This window comes from Salmo salar, chromosome 19, assembly GCF_965601325.2.
Source record: "Salmo salar chromosome 19, fSalSal1, whole genome shotgun sequence".
NCBI classification, from domain to species: Eukaryota; Metazoa; Chordata; class Actinopteri; order Salmoniformes; family Salmonidae; genus Salmo; species Salmo salar.
In genome coordinates, this window is record NC_138309.1 from 42,800,842 (window position 1) to 42,818,977 (window position 18,136).

The 18,136-nt window shown below is 44.6% G+C and overlaps 2 protein-coding genes across 2 annotated transcripts; one reads left to right on the top strand and one right to left on the bottom strand.

The window, feature by feature from the left end:
- Positions 1-841: 841 nt before the first annotated feature.
- Positions 842-12,550, top strand: LOC106578764 (zinc transporter ZIP9). The gene is made up of 7 exons (XM_045702301.2): positions 842-1,047; positions 1,712-1,817; positions 4,455-4,646; positions 5,775-5,843; positions 8,964-9,049; positions 9,442-9,576; positions 9,931-12,550. Exons 1-7 carry the CDS (start codon positions 952-954, stop codon positions 10,285-10,287), a joined length of 1,041 nt encoding a protein of 346 aa, XP_045558257.1. The 5' UTR covers positions 842-951; the 3' UTR covers positions 10,288-12,550.
- Positions 11,545-18,030, bottom strand: LOC106578821 (uncharacterized). Its single transcript, XM_014158009.3, has 3 exons — positions 15,975-18,030; positions 13,415-13,606; positions 11,545-12,908 (listed from the first exon to the last, which is right to left on the bottom strand). Exons 1-3 carry the CDS (start codon positions 17,376-17,378, stop codon positions 12,726-12,728), a joined length of 1,779 nt encoding a protein of 592 aa, XP_014013484.1. The 5' UTR covers positions 17,379-18,030; the 3' UTR covers positions 11,545-12,725.
- Positions 18,031-18,136: the final 106 nt, after the last annotated feature.

The following is an 18,136-nucleotide window of genomic DNA, read 5'->3' on the forward strand; positions in this document are numbered from 1 at the left end:
ATGGGGAACCCATCGATGTTCCAATACGTTAAAACATATTCAGCCAGATCTAGAGTAGAGTTCGTTGGTGGGTATTTGTTACTACTTGAGAGACCGAGATACTATCTCCATCCATGGAACATTTAGGAAAGGGCCAATTTTAGCTAGTTAGACAACAACATGCAACAATTCATTCATCAATTTTGGTTTCCCCACTTGTCTTTGGTGCGCCAAGACAATTCACAGTTGAGCTCTTGTCAATTACCTTGTACCACTGCACGCACATCGGCTCGATACTGCATGTGTGTATATATATATATATACACATTTATTTAAAAAAAAACATTAGCATAATGAATATATTCACAATGATAGCTTGGATATATATATATAGCCAAGCTATCATTGCTCATTGTGAATATATTCATTATGCTAATGTTTTTTTTATTTGTATTATTTTTTCATTGTATTCTGCATTGTTGGGAAAGGCCCGTAAATAAGCGTTTCACTGTTAATCTACACCTGTTGTTAATGAAGCGTGTGACAATTAAAATGTGATTTGATTGGTCATTATGTGTTTTATTCAGTTCAGTGTTGATATTGGTATCTTACAAATTAATATCCAAAGGTACCACAAGACTTTCCCACAAGACGGTCTTTGCGGGACAGGGTGTATCAATAGTCCTAAAGTGCTCTCTTTCCTTGTCTTCTGCACTAAGGTGAACGGAAAAACTACATAGGATATATCAACTCCCAAGCAGCAAATACTCCCAACGCGTTGTTATTTTCACCTATCCTGTGTTTTCACATCAGTACAGATGAAGGTGAGGAGACGAGGACAAGAAACTAGTGTAGAGTTGAGACTATTGAGACGTACTCCGCCACAGTCACAAGTTCAGGGAGCTGGCGGCAGGTTCTGCGTTTGATTCAGTTCGGTTTTTCTACGGTTAGGTGTTTTTAAGTTATTTCGCCATGGACGAGGAAATAGCGATTATTTTGATATCCGTTGTGATGTTTTTGGGATGTTTTCTATTAGGTTTAATTCCACTTTTGATCAAACTTTCTGAGGTAAGTCATTTAATTCTCAACATTATATCCCCTCCGTTTCTCACCCTTCTGTAACTTTCACTGTACTTCCTCCTACGGTCTCTTCCCTATGCCAATCCATCCCCCATTCAACATTAATATATATATGTATGTATGTATGTATGTATGTATGTATGTATGTATGTATGTATGTATGTATGTATATGTATGTATATATATATATATGTGTGTGTGTGTGTGTGTGTGTGTGTGTATATATATATATATATGTGTGTGTGTATATATATATATATGTGTGTGTGTATATATATATATATATATGTGTGTGTATATATATGTGTGTGTGTATATATATATATATGTGTGTGTGTATATATGTATGTGTATATATATATATGTGTATGTATATATGTATCAGTATCTTCAAAAGAATGTGATTGCTACATTTTGTTATCTTAACTATTAAATAAGTCATAAATAGGCTGCCGACTGGATTCTCTAACCAGTTTGAATGTATGACTTTCTAAAGTTATATTGACGCGTAATGTAACAGTCTGTTATTATATTGACACATTCATTCTCACTCTCCCTCCTAGAACAAACAACAGTTGGTCAGTGTGTTTGTAAAATAATGCCTGTGTGTGTGTGTGTGTGTGTGTGTGTGTGTGTCCTTCTCTCCCAACAGAAAAGGCTGCAGTTTGTCAGTATATTCGGGGCAGGCCTGCTCTGTGGTACTGCTCTAGCCATCATCCTCCCAGAGGGGGTGGAACTACTGGAAGAGTCATGGAGAGGTGAGGGGTACCACACATAATGGGCTTTGGGGAGTAACAGCCCAGGGTCCTAACTATCAAGACATCAGCGACAGCTGGAGCAACAACTCACTGTAGGCTAGATTCCTGTTGTTGAGTTTGTGTGGGCACATAGTCCTTCGATTGCAGCTATATTGCTGCTAAGGGTTATCTTGCCAACGGTTCATTATGTATGCAACTGTATGCATTATGGACCTTTTGGGGCGGCAGGTAGCCTAGTGGTTAGAGCATTGGACTAGTAACCGAAAGGTTGCTAGATCGAATCCCCGAGCTGACAAGGTAAAAATCTGTCGTTCTGCCCCTGAACAAGGCAGTTAACCCACTGTTCCTAGGCTGTCATTGAAAATAAGAATTTGTTCTTAACTGACTTGCCTAGTTAAATAAAGATTAAATAAAAATAAAATAAAATAAATGTAAAGGAAGCATTCAGTAGTCCATCAGCCGACCCTGCTCTATAATTTATGTCTGTTTACAAGCAACCTCACTGTCAAACGAAGCCCTACAAAGCAACGGCAGGGCTTGACGCGTGAGTCAGAGGCTGTATCTGTGGTGTTAGGTTGGCTGTGGTGTGAAACCAGATACTTTTTATTTCTTTATAAAATAATTCCCTCCAGGGCTCGAAATTAAGGGCGTCCCGTCATCCCTCGGATGATATAAAATATGGCTACGGTTCAAAACAGACTGTGGGGAAAGTTCTGGTATGACAGTCAAAATTCATACAACCATTTATTTATTTTTGAAATGTAAAAAAGCTATGAGGCTGATGCAACATATTTAGCTTAAAATGTTGATGGTTATATTTCTTCATATTATAAACTCAACAATACGCACATGGCTGAAGGCTATTTACAGGCGTACATGCGAATGTTCCAAAATGCAGTTAGCGGGAAACCACTGTTCTCAAATTTCACCACACACACGACAGCGGTTTCGTGTGCCAGATACACTGCATAGAAACAACTAGGATGGTCCTTACAGAAAAAAACATGAATTTCACATGTGAAGTGTTCCTAAAGCACATGTTTTTATGTGATCTTATGCGAAGTTTATGTGATAACATGTAAAGCAACATGTGAAGTGTTCCAAAAACAAATCATATGGCTTTTCTGTTTGGGGGGGGGGGGCTGCTAATCTTAATATTATGAGTAGGATGAGGCCTTTGGCTGCTGGACAATAAAATAGTTGATTTGAAAACCAATAGAACATATTTAAAATGCTGGTTTCAACGTCATTAAGTGGTTAAAAGATAATTCCCTCAACATTTCTATGGTTATATTTTCGCTAGGCTAGGCTTCACTTGGCTAGGTTTCGCTAGGCTAGGCTAGGTTAGGCTTCACTTGGCTAGGTTAGGCTTGACTAGGCTTCACTTGGCTAGGTTAGGCTTCACTTGGCTAGGCTAGGCTTCACTTGGCTAGGTTAGGCTTCACTTGGCTAGGTTAGGCTTCGCTAGGCTAGGCTTCACTTGGCTAGGTTAGGCTTCGCTAGGCTAGGCTTCACTTGGCTAGGTTTTGCTAGGCTAGGCTTCACTTGGTTAGGCTTCGCTAGGGTTCGCTAGGCTAGGCTTCACTTGGCTATGCTAGGCTTCGCTTGGCTAGGCTTCGCTTGACTAGGCTTGGCTAGGCTACTTTGAAACAAGGTAAGACATGCTTCATAAAATGACAAAATGGTTTTAAACAATAAAGTTGATGGTTAAATAGTTTCAAAATGCTGACCGCCTCCACTCAGATTCAAGGTGGGTGATGTGCGGTGCGCAACAGGCACTGTCCTTCACTCTCTGGTCTTGTGACCATTTGATCTGAATGAACCGTGCCTCCAGTATGTCGACAGAATCACGCCTTTAGACGTTAATGTCGATCATCCTTCATTATATTTGTAAAAACATAACTGGTATTTAGTCTATATTTATGTAATTAAAAGTCTCGTTAAAGTTTGGCAATATTTTTCTGGAGCCCTCCTTATGTTGGTTTGGACATGAGGCTGTATCCGATATGCATATCACCTACCCTTTCACAACTGAAATCTACACTGAGCGTATAAAACATTAGCAACACCTTCCTAATATTGAGTTGCCCCTTCCTTCTTTAACCTGTCTCCAACCCTTCATCTACACTGATTTGAAGTCGATTTAATAAGTGACATCAATAAGGGATCATAGCTTTTGTCTGGATTTACCTGGTCAATATGTCATGGAAAGAGCAGGTGTTCCTAATGTTTTGTATTTGTTCCTAATGTTTTTTTTTTTTTACTTGTCCTGCACAAGAGAACAAGCGTTAATGTCGAGCCCTGAAAGGGCCTCGAATGAAGGCCATTTCAGGGTAAATCGGGCATTGAAATGAAAATCACCTTGGTGACCTAATTTATGCCTCTATTTAGCCAAGCATGTGTAGCAGATGTGAAATCCCTACATAGAGTCCTTGGTTATAGCTCAGCTTGGGCAGTCAGGGAAAGAAGCTATACTGTAGCAACAACAACATTTCCAAGCTTTCACACAATTCATCTATGGATTGGTACTGTAGAATCTAGATACACAGCGTAAAAGCTTTTGGTTTGAGGATGAGTGCACCTGTTGATAAAAGTCAGTGTTTTAAGAAAACATTCCTCTCCGTATTCTCTCTCTAGTCTCCTCCTGCTCTGTGGCCCCAGTAGCAGCCAATAAGAATGCCAGTGACGGTGGGGTTGGAGGTCAGTTCCAGGAGATGGGCCCCTCCTCTAAAGGTCTCCCAGCAAGGTTCTTCATCGGGGTCTCCCTGGTTCTAGGGTTCATCCTCATGTTCCTGGTGGACCAGATCAGTAGCTACTGCTCCATACATGGTCAGTTATGCTCCAGGGTGAAGACCTAGGCCCTCCCTCTATTAGCATTAGCCTGTCCTATTGAAAACACACTGTGAAGATGCTAACTTCCCTAGCGTTAATTGGGCTAGTGTCATTAGACTCATTGAAAACCTGCTCAGGGGGTGACGTTTCCCATATGTACAGATCTAGGTACAGCTTCTTCTCCCCAATAATATCTTAACCATTAGTGGGAAAATGCTAAACTGATCCAAAATCAGTGTCTGGGGGGGCAACTTCACCTTACTCCAATGAGTTACTACTTCATATACTGTAGCATCATATCTCCAGCTTGTTCCATACATGGTCAGTTAGATCATATGAAAAGGAAAACCCTGCGACCATGAAATTATAGACATTCTTAGGTTTGTGGTGCGTTATGGTGACCTAAAGTAATCCTTTATATAGAAAATAAGGAAGGTCTGCACTCAGGAATTGTTTTAAAAAATAGGAAAATGTACTCCATTTTTTCAGGACAAGTTACTTCATATAACATAATTCTCTAGCCTGGTCCCAGATCTGTTTGTGCTGTGTTGCATGGTAATTGTTTCGCATGATAATGACCATACATGTTGGCAAGACTGATTTGGAAGCACCAGGTCATATGTTCTCCACATTTCTCCTTGTTTCACTCATCTCCAAACCTCCTACGACTCCAAACATCTTCAAACCTCTCCATCAAAACCTCTCTAAACCTCTTCAGACCTCACCAAACCTTATCAAATCTCTCCAAACTTCCTCTCCAAACCATCTCTTCAAACCACCTCTTCAAACCATCTCTCCAAATTCTCCTCTCCAAACTTCCTCTTCAAACCTCTCCACCAAACTTCTCCAAAGCTCTTCAGACCTCACCAAACCTCCTTATCAAACCTCTCCAAACTTCCTCTTCAAACCATCTCTCCAAATTCTCCTCTCCAAACCTCTTCAGAGCTCCTATCCTAACCTCCCATTCAAACCTCCCCTTCAAACCTCCTCTCCAAACTTCCTATCCTAACCATCTCTCCAAATCCCCTCTCAAACCTCCTCTCCACAAACCTTTTTCATTGTGCTAGCATTCGGCATGTCCACAAAACTGTTGCTAACAGTTGGTTGATTGTGTTGTCATTCTAGATCCACGTACTGGAACGTCCAACAGGAACAGCATCACAGCTACACTAGGACTGGTCATCCATGCTGCTGGTAGGGAACACACACACACACACACACACACACACACACACACACACACACACACACACACACACACACACACACACACACACACACACACACACACACACACGCTGAGTTTTCATACGCGACTGATGTTTCTTAAATCAGTTTTGAGGTTGTTGTTGGGTCCAAAAGAGATGAATTGCTTCATTGTCTCTGGGTTGTGCTGTTGACTAATCTGTATCATTTTACAAGCCAGGGAAATCCACAACCCAGAAGTCTTTGAGCCGATCTTAACTTCCTCTTGTGAAGCATACTGTGATCTTGTAACGGTCGTCGTGAATACAGGACCAAAACGCAGCGGGAATATGAATGCTCATCTTTTTAATATTAAGAAAAGTGAACACTTACAAAATAAACAAAACAACGACTACACAGTTCCATAAGGCAAAGTAGCTATACAGAAAACATCTACCCACAAAACCCAAAGGAAAAACAGGCTGCCTAAGTATGACTCCCAATCAGCAACAACGATATACAGCTGTTCCTGATTGAGAGCCATACCCGGCCGAAACAAAGAAATCCCAAACATAGAAACACGGACATAGAATGCCCCCCCCCCCCCCCCCCCAAAGGTGCGGACTCCGGCCGCAAAACCTGAACCTATAGGGGAGGGTCTGGGTGGGCATTTCTCCGCGGTGGAGGCTCTGGAGCGGGATGCAGACCCCGCTCCACCACTGGCTCACCCCACTTCAATGGCTCGCAGCGGGCCCCGGACTGGAGGGCGACCCTGGCAGCGCCGGAGGACTGGCGGGCAACTCTGGCTTCGCCCGGCTGGCGGGCAACTCTGGCTGCACCCGGCTGGCGGGCGACTCTGGCGGCTCCGGACAGGCGGGCGACTCTGGCGGCTCCGGACAGGCGGGCGGCTCTGGCGGCTCCGGACAGGCGGGCGGCTCTGGCGGCTCCGGACTGGCTCTGGGCGCAGGCACAGGATTCACCAGGCTGGGGAGACATGCAGGAGGCCTGGCTCTGGGCGCAGGCACAGGACTCACCAGGCTAGGGAGACATGCAGGAAGCAGGAAGCCTGATGCGTGGGGCTGGTAATGGAGGTACCAGACTGGATACACGCACCTCAGGTCTAGTGCGAGGAGCAGGAACAGGGCGTACTGGACTGTGACTTTCGCACTGGAGATCTGGTGCGTAGGCTTGTTACCCATCTTCCAGGCTGAATAACCAACCTATCCCGGCGCGGATGGAGCGCAGGCACAGGACGAACTGATTCCTCCCAGCGCTCCGGAGACATAGTACGCAGCGCCGGCGCAGGATAACCTGGACCGAGACAGCGCACCGGAGACCAGATGCGCTGAGCTGGAACACTCCGCCCCGGCTCAATGCCCACTCTCGCCCGGCAGATGTTAGGAGCTGGGATGTAGCGCACCGGGCGCTCAACGCGTACTGGGGACATCGTGCGCTCTGCCGCATAACACGGTGCCTGACCAATACTACGCTGCCTCCTGTAAGCACGGGAAGTTGGCTCAGAATTCCTTCCTGCCTCAGGCCAACTTCTCGTGTGCCCCCCCCCCCAGTTCCTCTTTCGGGCGGCGATATTCCCCAGCTTGTCTCCATGGTCCCTTTCCGTCCAGATTTTCCTCCCAAGTCCACGAATCCTGAACCCTCTGCTCCTTGTTCCCACGCTGCTTGGTCCTCTTATGGTGGGTAGATCTGTAACGGTCGTCGTGAACACAGGACCAAAACGCAGCGGGAATATGAATGCTCATCTTTTTGATATTAAGAAAAGTGAACACTTACAAAATAAACAAAACAACGACTACACAGTTCCATAAGGCAAAGTAGCTATACAGAAAATATGACTCCCAATCAGCAACAACGATATACAGCTGTTCCTGATTGAGAGCCATACCCGGCCGAAACAAAGAAATCCCAAACATAGAAAAACGGACATAGAATGCCCACCCAAATCACACCCTTACCAAACCTAAATAGAGACATAAAAAGGCTCTCTCAGGTCAGGGCGTGACAGATCTCTTAATGCTCAGAGACTTTGACATCTTCAAAATGGCTTACATAGTGTCTTTCTAATGGACTGTAGGTCTACTCATAGTGTCTAATGGACTGTAAGTCTACTCATAGTGTCTAATAGACTGTAGGTCTACTCATAGTGTCTAATAGACTGTAGGTCTACTCATAGTGTCTGTCTAATAGACTGTAGGTCTACTCATAGTGTCTGTCTAATAGACTGTAGGTCTACTCATAGTGTCTAATGGACTGTAGGTCTACTCATAGTGTCTAATGGACTGTAGGTCTACTCATAGTGTCTAATAGACTGTAGGTCTACTCATAGTGTCTAATAGACTGTAGGTCTACTCATAGTGTCTAATGGACTGTAGGTCTACTCATAGTGTCTAATGGACTGTAGGTCTACTCATAGTGTCTAATGGACTGTAGGTCTGTGGAATAGAGATTGACTTCATCACTACTTGTTTTTGTAAGAAGTGTTGACAAGCTGAATGTACCGAGCTGTCTGTTTAAACTACTAGCACACATCTCAGACACCCATGCATACCCTACAAGACATGCCACCAGAGGTCTCTTCACAGTCTCCAAGTCCACAACAGACTATGGGAGGCGCACAGTACTACATAGAGCCATGACTACATGGAACTCTATTCCACATCAGGTAACTGATGCAAACAGTAGAATCAGATTTTAAAAAACTGGAACAACGGGGACTGTGAAGGGAAACACACAAAGGTACAGACACATACATTGTAATATTGTTGTATGTTGGTATTATACATTTTGTATTGTAGATATGTAGTGGTGTAATAATGTTATATGATGTAGTGTTTTATCTTTTGTTTGATATGTAATGTAAGTGCCTTAATGTGTTTGGACTCCAGGAAGAGTAGGCAGCAGCTAATGGGGATCCCTAATCAATACAAATATCAATCACAAAGGAAGTCATTAGTATCTCATAGTGTTGTGTGTGTGTGTGTGTACAGTGTGTAGTGTTTGTGTGTGTTTTATAGTGATCATATTGACTGCTTATAACTGACGGTGTACCTTCAGGTGTGGTGTAGTGTGTGTGTGTGTTGTAGTAATATTGTTCTTCTCCTCTCTCCCCAGCTGACGGTGTAGTTTTAGGTGTTGCCGTGGTTTCCTCCAAGGTCACAGTTCAACTGGTGGTCTTTCTAGCTGTCATTCTGCACAAGGTGAGACTCCACTGGATTAACCAGCCTCTAACAGGAAGTTACATCACAATATTGGACAACAGGACAGCTTCTACAAGGAAGTGACATAACAATATTGTACAGCTTCTAACAGGAAGTTACATCACAATAAGACATCTTGATTGTTTTGACTCCTCAAGCCCTCTCTCAGTTCAATGTACTCTCTCCTTCCCACCTCCTTCCTCTCCATATTTGATCTAACATTCACTCTCCCTCCCTCCCTCCCTCCCTCCCTCCCTCCCTCCCTCCCTCCCTCCCTCCCTCCCTCCCTCCCTCCCTCCCTCCCTCCCTCCCTCCATCTATCCATCCATCCATCCATCCATCTCACCCACCCTCCCTCCATCTCTCCTTCCCACCCTCGCACACTCCCTCAGGCTCCTGCAGCGTTTGGCCTGGTCACCTTTCTGTTGCACGCAGGTTTAGAGAAGAGGCAAATTCAGAAGCATCTATTGGTCTTCTCTGCTGCAGCACCTGTTCTCTCCATCATTACATACTTTATCCTGAACGCGGTGAGAAGAAGCAACAAACTACTTTTTAGTGACTTAGAACAATGTGCTATCATAATGGGAAGAAATGGGCTTTATCTAATGGAAACCCTTTATAGTCATTGAAGTAGGAAATTATTGAAGATTGTTGGAGTGGTGAACTTAGCCTGGTTCTGAGAATCGATTTGTGCAGTCTTGCCAATAGCTGATAATAGGAGTTGACAAGACAGAAAAAAAATATCTATGGGATCAGGCTATGGGGGAACTGGTTCATCACTGAAAGTTATTTGATAACCAACAGTAAAAGTTATCTGAAGGTTATTTTGTAATGTTGATATTATGTCTCAGTGTGTTGTGTTTTTCTTCCTCCTACTGCAGAGTGGAGGTTCAGCTCAGCACCGTCTGAGCGCTACAGGTGTTGGGATGCTCTTCTCAGCCGGAACATTCCTCTATGTTGCTACGGTCCATGTACTACCAGAGGTCAGCTCCAGGGGCCAGCAGCAGAGCTTTGTAAATGTAATCTCTGGGACCGGGTACCTCCACGGGACTGGGACTGGGCAGCAGCAGCAGAGCTCTCCCCACCTCCACGGGACTGGGCAGCAGCAGCAGAGCTCTCACCACCTCCACGGGACTGGGACTGGGCAGCAGGGGGACCTGGGGGTCCTGGAGAGCCTCACACTGATACTGGGAACAGGACTACCTGTGTTACTGGCCCTGGGACTACATGATGACTAGTCTTGTGAATCGATGCTATCCTACCAAGTCTCCTTCGTCACTCAAAGGAACATTGGGAATGAATGTGAAGGAAGTCTGAAAATCGAGACTACACTACGACTGACAAGTTAACACAAAGAAAGACACCACATGATACCAAGCACACATTCTTACATAGAGATCATTATAGGGTGTTTCTGTGCCAGATGCAATGTGTATCAGTGTCTTTCTCTGAGAGGTCAAGGAGTTACTGTTACTGACATGGGTTTGAACATACAAAAAGTAGGAACACAGAGTGTGTGTGTGTGTGTGTGTGTGTGTGTGTGTGTGTCATGCAAAATAGTGTGGGATCAGAGCGAGAGACAGAGTGATGTGTGTGTCAGAGACTTGTGTATTTGTGTAGAGCTTTTGTAATTGTTTCTCTTGCCTAGTTCAATCTCAATGGGGACATTCTGTTGAGATTGTCGAAAGAACATTTCCTGTAAGTGGATAACTGTTTCCTCATATTTTGCTTTTGTGCCTCCACTGAACATTTTTTTTTTTTAAATGTTAGACGAAATCCAAACTAGATCAGATTTTAATCAAATTGATAATATTTCATCTTTTGTCATTTCTAAGAAAGGTTTTTGGCTGGGGTATGTTATGTACTAAAATATTCAGGCCAGGTTGTGAAAAGCCATCTTTATAAGCATTGGATGGTTGCCATAACACTGACGGTGCCTAAATGAACCACAGTGATGATAATTGATTTCTTATTTTGTATTGGATGTGATACTTTTTAGATTTGCTAATAATGGTTTACATGAAATATTCAGTAAAACACTCCGCTGACAAACCACAGCTCAGTGGACCTTCCAAACGGACCAATGACCATACCGAAAAGAGACTAATACATTTCTACATTGTTTACTATAGCCAGGACAATGTTGTCTGGGTACCAGTCTGTTTAGATAACATTCCTCTAGCCTGGGTACCAGTCTGTTTAGGTAACATTCCTCTAGCATGGGTACCAGTCTGTTTAGATAATGTTACCTAAACAGACTGGTAGCCAGACTAGAGGAATGTTATCTAAACAGACTGGTAGCCAGACTAGAGGGATGTTATCTAAACAGACTGGTACCCAGACTAGAGGAATGTTACCTAAACAGACTGGTAGCCAGACTAGAGGAATGTTAGCTAAACAGACTGGTACCCGGACTAGAGGAATGTTACCTAAACAGACTGGTACCCGGACTAGAGGAATGTTACCTAAACAGACTGGTAGCCAGAATAGAGGAATGTTATCTAAACAGCTTTATTAAAGATGTAACAAAAAAATACATTTTCATGATCTAGATGTTACAACAAAACAAATCACTAGAGAAATACTGGAATAAAGTGTATACAAACTTCCTGAGCAACTATACAATAGCAAAACAATGTGTCTGTTTTGTCACTTTAATAAATACAAAAGCTATATAATCTGAAAAAATGATCTTGAAAAACATCTCATTTAAACTACAGTATAACTACAGTATAAATGTCAAACTGCAGTATAACTGCAGTATAACTACAGTATATATTTACTCTACCATAACTATTTCCAGAGACAGTATATTTTATGTGTGTAGTTAAATCTAGTTCCAGCCTACATTCAAGACCAGGATTGTCTTCAAGTCAAATTGATATTAATAGTTACTCAAACTTGTCTAAGCTAAATATTCCCTTACACAGCAAATCCAAAAACACTTTGTTTGATGAAGAATACCTCAATAGATCTATTGTTTCAGAAGTATCACCTCGTATTTACTTGCCACTGGAAGAATGAGAAGAATTACAGGTATTAACATAACAAATATGAATGCAGCAAAACAGCCCAGGCCATTTACAAGCTTTGTTGTAGCTCATGTCAGGACTGGGCCCTATTACTTTGTACTCGTCTCTTAGTATTTGTGTGTAGTGGTTTGTACTATGTCTCTTTAGTATTTGTGTATAGTGGTTTGTACTACGTCTCTTTAGTATTTGTGTGTAGTGGTTTATACTACGTCTCTTTAGTATTTGTGTGTAGTGGTTTGTAATACTGTATGACTCTTAGTATTTGGGTGTAGTGGTTTGTACTACGTCTCTTTAGTATTTGTGTGTAGTGGTTTGTAATACTGTACGACTCTTAGTATTTGTGTGTAGTGGTTTGTAATACTGTATGACTCTTAGTATTTGTGTGTAGTGGTTTGTAATACTGTATGACTCTTAGTATTTGTGTGTAGTGGTTTGTACGACGTTTCTCAGTATTTGTGTGTAGTAGTGGTTTGTAATACTGTACGACTCTTAGTATGTGTGTGTAGTGGTTTGTAATACTGTACGAGTTAGTATTTGTGTGTAGTGGTTTGTAATACTGTACGACTAAGTATTTGTGTGTAGTGGTTTGTAATACTGTACGACTTAGTATTTGTGTGTAGTGCTGAATGTATAAGGGCAGATGTTCATATTTTTCCACGGTCCAGCAGGGAGGCAGCTAGCTGAGCCTGCAGAGCCATCTGGTGGAAAGTCCTGCCGTCCGTCGCCTCCCTCACCTTCTCCCTCATATGGCAGGAGGCGCGAGCCACTCTACGAGCCTCCTCCTGCACCACCTTTCTCTGCCTCTGCAGACGCTCCCTCCGACGCTCCTTCAAATCAAAATCAAACTTTTTTAATGTACATTTAAAAATCACTGAGACACACTTTACAGTAAAATAATAGAATGTCTGTCCCAAATTAACCCTTTTCCCTCCAAATGGAACCCTATTCCCTCCTAAATGGCACCCTATTCCCTCCTAAATGGCACCCTATTCCCTCCTAAATGGAACCCTATTCCCTCCTAAATGGAACCCTATTCCCTCCTAAATGGAACCCTATTCCCTCCTAAATGGAACACTATTCCCTCCAAATGTAACCCTATTCCCTCCAAAATGGACCCTATTCCCTCCAAAATGGACCCTATTCCCTCCAAAATGGACCCTATTCCCTCCAAATGAAATAAAAACACCCCCTCCCCAACACCACACACACACACACACACCTTCTCCTCCAACACCACACACACACACCTTCTCCTCCAACACCACACACATACCCTACCACATGCACACAGGTCCTAACCCCCCCCCCCCCCCCCCCCCCCTTAACACCACACCTTCAGGGAGAGGCAGCATTCTCTCAGCTGCCTCTCTGTCTCCTCCTCTCTCTGTATCCTGTCTAGGAGGCGCTGGTGGCAGAGGAGTCTCTCCATGTTTTCCTGCTGTGCCCGCTGTGCCCTGCTCCTCCTCTGGGTGTGAGCGTTCTGGCTTGCCTGCTCCATACGACGCTGACTCACTTGGGCCAGTACCTGGACCAATACAATAGAACGTTATTGTCCAATGTGAGTTGGTTAGGGTTTAAGTGCATTGCTCAAGAGCACAACGGCATCAGGTGGCACCTGAGATTTTAATGCCAGCAACCATCCAGTTGCAGGCTCATTCCTGTCAGATTTTCTCCGTATCACTGTGATTCTAACCCTATATAACCCCCCCAGGCCTAATATTTAAGTTGAGGAAATGTGATCATAATTATTATTTTTGCGATCCATGCTGGACAGGCTAGTAAAGGTTAGATGTCCCTCCTAATGAAAAGGCCCCATCCTGCTGAGGTGAGCTGCTGGTCAGGCTAGTAAAGGTGAGCCGCTGGACAGGCTAGTAAAGGTTAGCTGCTGGACAGGCTAGTAAAGGTGAGCTGTTGGACAGGCTAGTAAAGGTGAGCTGCTGGACAGGCTAATAAAGGTGAGCTGTTGGACAGGCTAGTAAAGGTTAGCTGCTGGACAGGCTAGTAAAGGTGAGCTGTTGGACAGGCTAGTAAAGGTTAGCTGCTGGACAGGCTAGTAAAGGTGAGCTGCTGGACAGGCTAGTAAAGGTGAGCTGCTGGACAGGCTAGTAAAGGTGAGCTGTTGGACAGGCTAGTAAAGGTTAGCTGCTGGACAGGCTAGTAAAAGTTAGCTGCTGGACAGGCTAGTAAAGGTTAGCTGCTGGACAGGCTAGTAAAGGTTAGCTGCTGGACAGACTAGTAAAGGTTAGCTGCTGGACAGGCTAGTAAAGGTTAGCTGCTGGACAGGCTAGTAAAGGTTAGATGCTGGACAGGCTAGTAAAGGTTAGATGCTGGACAGGCTAGTAAAGGTTAGCTGCTGGTCAGGCTAGTAAAGGTTAGCTGCTGGTCAGGGTAATAAAGGTGAGCTGCTGGTCAGGGTAATAAATGTCAGCTGCTGGACAGGCTAGTAAAGGTTAGACGCTGGACAGGCTAGTAAAGGTTAGATGCTGGACAGGCTAGTAAAGGTTAGATGCTGGACAGCGCACTTACACTTGATAGGCATTTATGGATGAGAAAGTGAACTTGCTATTTCCAAAACAGAGCTGAAGGAGGAATCAGAGATTCCCCGTTTTGCTATCTGTTGCATCGTCAACAGCCAGGGTTTCATTCAATATTCCTAGGCACTATATATTTATTATTGCACATTTAATTAAAACAAATGTATTGTGCGATGTTCAACTTCAATTAATTGGCACAAAACATGCGTCAGACAAAAACTTTTGGCACAGGTGGTCACCTAAATTCATTATAGTAGACTGGGCCTAATATAGGCTAGCATACCAATGGTGGATTATTAGCCCAGCCTATGAATTAACTTTTTTACACATCTGTCTTAACGGTTCCATGTAGCCTGAACCCAATGTGTGTCCCAGAAGAAGCTATATAGTTGTCCCTTTATTTTTTACCCAAATTTTGTGATATCCAAATTGGTAGTTAGTCTTGTCCCATCGCTGCGACTCCCGTATGGACTCGGGAGAGGCGAAGGTCAAGAGCCATTTGTCCTCCGAAACACAACCCAACCAAGCCGCACTGCTTCTTGACACAATGCCCGCTTAACCCGGAAGCCAGCCGCACCAATGTGTCGGAGGAAACACCTGGCGACCGTGTCAGCGTGCATTGCGCCCGGGGCCCACCTCAGGAGTCACTAGAGCGAGATGGGACAAGGACATCTCGGCCCGGCCAAACCCTCTCCTAACCTGTATGATGCTGGGCTAATTGTGCGTCACCTCGTGGGTCTCCCGGTCACGGCCGGATGCGACACAGCCCGGGATCGAACCCAGATCTGTGGTGACACCTCAAGCACTGCAGTGCCTTAGACCACTGCGCCACTCAGGAGGCCCCTGGTCACTTATTTGGAGCAACTCCTATAGAAAGAAGCACCTTGCTTGCTGGATATAAAACAGGCTACAGCGTTCACAAAGCACTGTCAGGGAAGTCTTAAACGGTCGAGAGCTTCTCTGGTGTGATGTTCTCCCCGTTCCCGTTGTTTATGTTAGAATGTTAACATTCTAGCGTTGGGCAATCAAATTTACGAATTAAGTTAGAACGTTTTCCTATTAGTCAAATTTGCATAAACATTGTGATTGGAAGATGGCTGTGTAGGTTAAATCAGGATCAAATCCTCTGGTCTCCTTGAGCTCCTTAATGATACAATGTTCATAATTGAAGACTGCTGAAAGGCCAGTCTTTTTGGCAATGACAAGGAGTGGAATGTTAGCTGAAGAGAACAGTACTCTGACTATTACAGTGTGCCAGGGACTGTGGAAATGTGTGTGCTCACTTTCCAGTATTGTTTATTGCATGTATTATAGTGTAGTTGTGTGTATGGTTTCTGTATATCTGTGTGCTGTCCTTGCCTCTTTCTCTCTGAGCTGCTGTTGGCTGTGCCAGGAGGCTCGGAGCTGGGCCCTCTGGATCTGCTCCTCCTCCCTGGCCGATCTCTCCTGCAGCTCCCTGAGCCGCAACGCCACTGCCTGGGCCCTCTTCTCCCAGGAGCGCTGCAGTTTCTCCTCCAGGGCACTCCTCATCAGCGCCTCCTCCTCCTCCATCTGCTGCTGCACCTCCCTCTTCAGGAGGAGGCATCTGAGATGCTCCCTCTGGTTCTCCTGTTGGAGCCTCTTCCTCTCCCTCCTCTCTCGGATCACCCTGCTCCTCCTGGCCCTCTGCTCCTTCTCCTGCGACAGCTGCACCTCCTTCTCTCTCCCTGCCTGCTCCAGATGCTCCATGTCTTTGAGCAGCTGCTCCTGGAGGCATTTGCGCTCCTCCGCTTCTCTCCTTGCCATCTCTTTCTTGTCTTTTTTCCGCACCTCTTGCTCCTCTGTGAGCCTCCTCCAGCGATCCTCCTGCAGTAGCACCTCCTGCTCGCGCTGACCGGCCAACTCCTTCTCCTGGCGCTCCTTCTGCCTCCTCCGCGCCTCCTGCCCATCCTGCCACCGCTGCATGCTCTTCTCCACCTCCTTCTTCCTCCTGCGCTCCGCCTGGACCCGTCGCACCTCCTCCTGCCTCCGGGCCTCCTCTCTCTCCTGCTCCTCCTGCTGGCTCAGCCTCAGCCTGGTCTGCTCCTCTTGGTGCTTCACCAACATCAGAGCTGCTATCTTACGGTCTTTCTCTGGGACTGTCACATTCATCTTCTTCCTGACGTCTCGAGTGAGCCTCTCCAACTGTCTTTCTGTGGCTGGGGAGTGTCGGAGGTCACCAAGACTTAGGCTGGACACCATCATGTTCTTGTCAGTTGGTCTCAAGCGGTTTCTGTTTTGTTCTCTGGTGATAGCAGCAGAATAAGAGGATCTGCCATTGCTCACAGATTTCCTTCTGGGGCTGTGGTCCACAGATTGAGTAGTTCCCGTTCTCAAACCATCACAGGCGTCCTCTGTTGATTTGGGATCTTCGAGAGAGTTCCGACTTTCTACCTCGACGACAGTTTCGAGGGCTGACAGTTTAACGGACGGTCGTCTTTCTTTCGTCTCTAAAATAATCTTCTCTCTCTCTTCACGGCACAGCCGCAAAATCCCCCTGCCTTCCCTTTCGTACGCCTCGTACAAAACCGTCAGTGCCTTAAACGGGATATCTGGGTTTACGTTGTCATCAACGAAATCGTTTAGAGATTTTATTAAAAGTTGAACGGGTTTGACGCCGAGTATTGCACATGATTCCAACGACCGCGGACTGGTTAAAACATACGTGCTGTCCTCGGCGTCCGTTGTGTCAAAGTTGTCGAGATCCAAGTGCAGCGTTGGAGACGGTGGACTGCTATCTCCCATGACAGCTAGCTAGTGCTTATAGCTACTTATCTAGCTAGCGTGTTTATAGCTACTTAGCTAGCTAGTGTGTTTATAGCTACTTAGCTAGCTAGCTAACATTAGTCTTTACTCTGGACACCATAGCATTGCAGACAGGCAAACCAACAGGTACCACACTAGCTAGCGTGCTTATAGATACTTATCTAGCTAGCGTGTTTATAGCTACTTAGCTAGCTAGCTAGCGTGTTTATACCTACTTAGCTAGCTAGCTAACATTAGTCTTTACTCTGGACACCATAGCATTGCAGACAGGCAAACCAACAGGTACCACAAAAAAAAAAAGCAAGTAAAGTTGATATTTCTTATGAAATGCGTTCAGCATTTTGATAGCTGTCAAATACGAAGAAGGAGAGAGTCCTTTCAACGGTGGAAATCAAGCGACGCTATTTTGTTGTAACCATGGCTGCAAAACCCAAAGAATTCTCTGGAAAATAGGGATTATTTCTTCTCGGTAGATTATTTGAGCACCCTCTGTCGGTTGATCATCTTTAGATGGGGTGAAAACGCAACAGTTCATCATCTTGACATCTCCCATTTCTATTAGAAAATCAACGCCATTTGTTATTTCTACAATATTTGTTTTCACAGTGGACAGTCACAAGAAAACGGTTTACATTTGTGGTTTTATATATATATATATTTAAATGAATGGTATTTTTGTCGCCATCGGGTGGTAATTTGTAGACATAAACGCAAAGGTGCATTCACGCGTACAACGT